The sequence below is a fragment of the Vollenhovia emeryi genome, unplaced genomic scaffold, assembly GCF_000949405.1.
Source record: "Vollenhovia emeryi isolate VEMERY1.0 unplaced genomic scaffold, V.emery_V1.0 DF939150.1, whole genome shotgun sequence".
Lineage (NCBI taxonomy): Eukaryota > Metazoa > Arthropoda > Insecta > Hymenoptera > Formicidae > Vollenhovia > Vollenhovia emeryi.
Genome location: NW_011967216.1, coordinates 194830 through 200939, shown reverse-complemented (window position 1 = coordinate 200939; position 6110 = coordinate 194830). Strand labels below are relative to the sequence as shown.

The following is a 6110-nucleotide window of genomic DNA, read 5'->3' as shown; positions in this document are numbered from 1 at the left end:
GATGGCACTTTAACGGGTTGATTTGGGAAAAAATCCGTCATTCTCCTCCGTGCAGGTTTTTACAAAAGTGAATGTAACATTTGGACGTAACATATTTACAACGATGCGATAATATTGTAAACGCAGTGGTGACACTTTAACGGGTTGATTTGGGGAAAAATCCCGTCACTCTCCTCCGTGCATATTTTTACAAAAGTGAATGTAACATTTGGACGTAATATATTTACAATAGTGCAACAATGTTGTGGCGGCATTTAACGGATTTGGAAAGAAATTCTGTTATTGAATACTCTTTTTCAAAAGTAATAGCGAATTTAACATGTGACGTGTCAACTCATTGCAATACGATATGATGGGATATAGATAGGAATATAATATTACGTTTCGCGTTTACGTCATACGATAAATGTGATGATAAAAGAAAGATAGCAAGTGAAGTTCTTATCTAAAAAAAAAGAGACAGAACATATTTCCAAGATGCGTTTGATTTCTCAGAATTAATTGTTCGAATCTTGGCGAAATTTTCTACGATTTTTTTTCATTCGTCAGGTATTTTCATGTAAATTGTTTAGCAAAATTAGAGCATTTGTCAATGAAGTATCAAATTTGGCAAATTATTACGAAACGGAGAACGTAGAAGTTTTTTCGTAAAATTTTTGACTTTTATCTCAAGTGTATAACGGAAGGCATAAGATTTCTTTGCTACACGAGGACAGTATTAACATTATATATTAAAGTACGCTTAAAAAACGAGGCTTATTTAAAAATATATAAAAAATATGCATGTTAAACGAATTATACAGTATTTCGGTATTAAAATTCCGGCACTTGATACGCGTAGCGTGCAAATAAAACTTTCAAAGGGACAGTTTCAAGAAAGATCTCTGTTTTGATAAAACGAGAATTCCAGATGTCTTTTTTTTCATAATAATGATATTTTGTGTCTGTACAAGATGATATTATCTAACGTTATGATCAATTAAAGCTACGTGCGTGTGTTTGTTGGTCTCTACGGATTACGCTGGCTCTCCCTGTTGTGCAATATTATTCCTTATTCGCAACAATTATTATTTATATAAGGCCAATTACAATGTTGTCATGCTGCCACACTGTGATCCTCTCGAGGCGGACATTTTAATATTTCTGCAATGTACGTTGCAGCGACATACGCTCAATATTGCAATCTTGCGGTGTCATTTCCACAACACCCCCGCGATCCTTCTTTGATATGCAGGATTAAAATTTTCAGATGGGAAATTTCTTGAAAGTATTTACAATAATTATTAATTCTAAGTATATAGTGTACATGCAAAGGAAATGAAGGGCGATAAAAGATCAAAGTACCGAAGCGCGTTACATTTTAAGCCCGACCAGACTACGGGTTGAGATTGGATTGAAATTTTGACCAATCGGAGTAAAGTTTACCAATCTCAAGTTTAACAAATTTTACTCTGATCGGGGAGTCAGATTTTCCAATTCAATCTCCATCTCAACTCGTAGCCCGACACGGACTTTACATGTACTAAAAAAATATAGAGAAGAGTCCTCTGTTATGAGATAAACTAATATGAGATAGCACGGGTTTTACTAAATTAATAGGTAATCATCTGTTGGTTTCGTCGTGAATTTATTGTCCTTGGAGTGAGATCTGTTTAGTGGAAAATTCATTGTTAGATCGTGTAATCGTTGGGAATAAAGATTGTGATTAAATCTGTATGTATGGAAACCCGCTGTCTCGTAATAGAGGACTTTCCTCTATTAATAATGAACGGTGTTATACGTGCATACATTAATGATACGAAGTATATCAAAATACAAAATAATGAACAAACTAATGAAGTAACGAGAAACTAATGAAACGGAACTTTGTTTATTTAGGTGGCGAGGTTTGAATCACGTGTCAATCCAACCGATATACCTATGGCGACCATGAGCAACAGCAATGGGTCAACGATGCAGATTAACAATCGGCCCGACGACATTCGCAAACGCATTATCGGATGTAAGTTTCTTTCCACAATGAAGCCGAAGCTACTTGTAAATTAAAGTGTAACAGGAGAGCGATGGAACGTCATCCTAATTTCGATTACAAAGCGAGCAGGAACGAACGTATGGCGGGTCCCCAATGAGAAATGATTGATGACGTCGATCGACATCAAATCGATTCGACATCTTCTCAATCATTTCTCGCTAAAGTTTTCATCGTTCTTCGCCTCCTCGCTTTCGTCTCGCTCCTCCTGATTTTCAGTTGACTTTCCGCTCCCTCCACTCGCCGTCTCTTCCATCGTCTGGAAATTATTCCGGAGAATATGACCGACGGACATTAGTGCGAGCGGCATTTTCGCATGACGAGAGCATTAATGCTAATGATTATTCCGAGCGTATACGTGGCGGAAGTCGGACGAAGGCTCTTAACGGGTTATAACATCGTTGTTCAACCTTAAGCTCGAGAAATGAATTATTTCACGAGTGTAAAGAAGGTCATTCTTTACATGTGGCCGAACTTCAACATTGTAAACCGGGCACTCGCGCAATAGTACGCCGATAATTTTATCGTATGATCTTAATCGGACTGATAAGGCCCGATTATCTAAAAATCATTGTAAAACTTCGGGAACGTGCACATGCACACACAAATATGTATTCTTTGTTTAAATTCCAGTAGAAAAGCATATACATATATTCCTTATTCCGCAGTCTCGGTCAAATATGACATCGCTTCAGGTCTCTTATTCCAATAAAAAATATACACGACACGGCAAACTTTTAATAAGACATCGATAGAAGCTAGAATAGCCGGGATAGTTGAATTTTCCTTTATACCATCGGGTTGATATTCGCGGAATGAATGTGAAACCGCCGCGTTTACACATTCATCGGACTGCAATTATAGACCGCCGACGAAAATAGCAGCGATATGCCCTCGTGAAATTCAGGCTGTTGGAAATGGAGCGACGATATTGTCGCGTCACAGAGATGCCTGCGAGAAGCAGTGGCGCGTTTAACTTGTCGTATTTGTATAATTTCCCGTTTCTTTTCAAGTCATTTCGATCCATCGGGTGCTCTCGTGCCGCCTGCCAATTGAGGGTGAGACATAGGCGCGCCAATTTGCAGATTACGATAAAGCGTACCTAAGTTAACCGTCTCACGGCTGTCGGTGATCAGTAATAATCGCGCGGCTTCGGTCAAACATAGTAAGTGGAGCAATCGGCTGTGGGAGGCAACTCGCGTTTCGGGTGGAATAAAAAAAGAAGAACGCGTGCTCGTACACGGTCTTGACCGAAATTCCAGTTTTAAACTCGCGCGTTTTGCACCGCGGACTTTTTTCGCCGACCGAATTCCCTCGAGTCAATTTCTCCTCCGCGAAAATGTCAGAGCGTCTGTAATTTTTGATACGCGCTTGCCGGCGGCAAAATAAAAGCCACTGGACCAGGCACGAAAACCGATGACAGAACGATATGTCTCTTCAATCAATTTCGAATGGTCTTTATTCCCGCGTATTTATTATCTCAGAATGATTTGAAATACTTAATATTAATAATCGGTAGCTTGACGAGTGACGGGCACGATTCCGATAATATTGGCATCCAACAATCGCTTGCGATTAATTAATTAAACATTTAAATTTCGAGGTAGGAGAACACCGGGGGAAAAGCGATAGCTCTCAGTTTTCGAGTTACGAACGCTAGAGACGCGTCAATGAATAAATAAGCACAAGATAAAGGTATGTCTCATTGGCAATACTGTATAAATACACGGAATTAAAAATGTTCTCAATGTCCAGCTTTATCAAATGCAACTTAACGCTGTCTGATTTTTATTAATTGTACGTAATGCATTAAAAAAGCTAAATAGCAATATTAAGTCAATTGAATTAGCCTGGACTGTCGTCAACACGTTTGAAACACGCTTAAAGCGACCCCGGGGGCTCGCGCCGTCGCACTCAAAAGGAAATTCTCGCTACCGTGGCCAATCATGGTTTGCTAAAACAATTTTGCTGCCATAACTATGAAATTCTAAGCCTTTCTAAGAATTTCTAAGTAAAAATATCTACGAAACAGTACCACAAATTACAATGTTCTCAAATGAAGAAATTATTGCATGTAGTATTTCATGAAAATGTACAATTTTGTAAAAATTCGTACAAAACTTTACTAGTTAAAAAAATTTGAGAAACAACAAAGTCTTAAAGAATTAAAACATCTGCTTACTTGTATTAGAATATTACAAAAATGAACAAAAGTGTTTCGATACTAGCATTTTCATGTTGATTTTTATAACACTTTAAATTTCCTAGATTCTGGCAGTGATATTTTATAGTTTTGTAGAACTATATAGAATTATTTCCAGCGGGGTTTCATCGACGGAAAATCGAAGTCTAAATTAATCGAAAGAAGTACCGGATCTGGTACACCCTCCACAAGAATACGTGAACTTGGAACGCATTAGCATTCACCTTGTACAAGTGCTTTCTATAGACTCGCTATAAGCGCGCGACGGCCGGTCGCACGCGGCTGATTTTATTCGCGAAAATAAGTCGAATGAAATATACATCCAGAACGGAGACAGAAATTACCGCGAGAGGCTAGCGACGAACAATGTCGCCTTGTTTTCTCCGGGGCGATGTATAATGTCGAGCAGTCCCCGATAGATCCGCGATAAGCTCTCGCTTTGTTGTTTCGACTTTCACAATTCGATCGGGCGATGATAACAGCCGAGTACCCATGTATACATAAACGACCATTTCGATGATGATCCAGCACGCACGGCCGTTTATCCGTATGATAAATGCAAGACTGCGGCAAAGTTAAGGCGGATTATACATTTTTTAAAATCGAGTGATTTTAATGTCTGAAAAAAGTTATGAAATAAAACATGATTAAAAAATTACCGCATGACTCTGATATCCCTGGGGGGTCAATTCTGCATCTTGCGATACAGTGAAAATGCTAAAAGTGAGCGGGTTTGTCCCTTTTTGGGAGATGAGAGAGAGAGAGAGAGAGAGAGAGAGAGAGAGAAAGCTACTCACTTTTGGCATTTTCACTTTAATAGTGTAAGATACAGAATTGACCCCCTGGTGATGCGAACAGTCGAACCGGAGGACGAAAAGGGACATGCGACGCTTTGGCCGAAATTAAATTAGCAATGGTTCCTTGCTCCGCATAGAGGCGCATCTGTTAAAAATAATTTCTTTAGTGAAAACTTTAAGGTCTTCTCTCTTCGGTGTAAATTATTGTGAAACCTGTTGAAAAATTCATATTGCTTACAGAAGCTTATAAAAGCTAGTACATATTTCTCAAATCTGTATATGACTTTGTCCCCTTTCCGTTTTAATCGATTACCTTCAACGTTTTATTATAAAATTTACTGTACGTATGTTAAAATAGAGGAGTTTGGAATCACGTAGGACGGAAATGCGTCGGTAACTCGGGGACAACTAATTACCATGACGTTTGGTATTTATTATAATGTTCAATATTTACAGAACTTCTCGGAATCGCTCTTGTGTCGCCCGGGTTATCGGGGCTCACCCCCGAGATCACCTTTCTACAAACAATTGCACGAGCTGCGAAACAAAACGCTCCCCCATTTTTGGGGGGAGAGAGAGGAGACTATGACTCATGCCCCGCCGAAGTTTCAGCGGGCGTCTACTCGCGTCGAGAGAAAAATCGAAAATAAACCAGTTCGCTTCCTGGGAAGCGCGTGTGCCGGTTATTACCCGAGCGTTGTCTCACCCTCGCGGGCAACAACGGGCACGTGGGTGGTCGAGCGGAGGGAAAAAACTGAAAGGTGGAAGGAGACGGAGGGAGAAAGAGAGAGAGAGAGAGAGAGAGAGAGAATGATGATTAACCGGGAAGGAGGGAAGAGTTTTGCACGCGACAGCGGACAGAGATAGGCGTGGAGATAGGAGTGCGAGGGATGAAAGAGCGGCGGGGGGGTGAAGGAAGGGTGACAGCCGGTGAAGGTAGGGTGGCCGTCTCTCGCGCATCTCGCGCATGCTGCCTGGCCGGGGACGAGAGAGAGAGACAGGGCCAGGCCAAAGGGTGGTTACTGGGCTGAAAGGGAGAGAGTGAGGGAGGGTGGGTTGGTCGCCTAGAGAGAGGGAAAAA

The 6110-nt window shown here is 40.5% G+C and overlaps 1 protein-coding gene across 1 annotated transcript in view; it reads left to right on the top strand.

Moving 5' to 3' along the window:
• The window catches only part of LOC105565606 (band 7 protein AGAP004871-like), a 21239-nt gene that overhangs the window by 2328 nt on the left and 12801 nt on the right, over nt 1-6110 (top strand). Inside the window, 1 exon segment of the mRNA XM_012018934.1 lies at nt 1879-2002. Within this exon segment, the coding sequence (XP_011874324.1) occupies nt 1921-2002 (82 nt within the window). The 5' untranslated portion in view covers nt 1879-1920.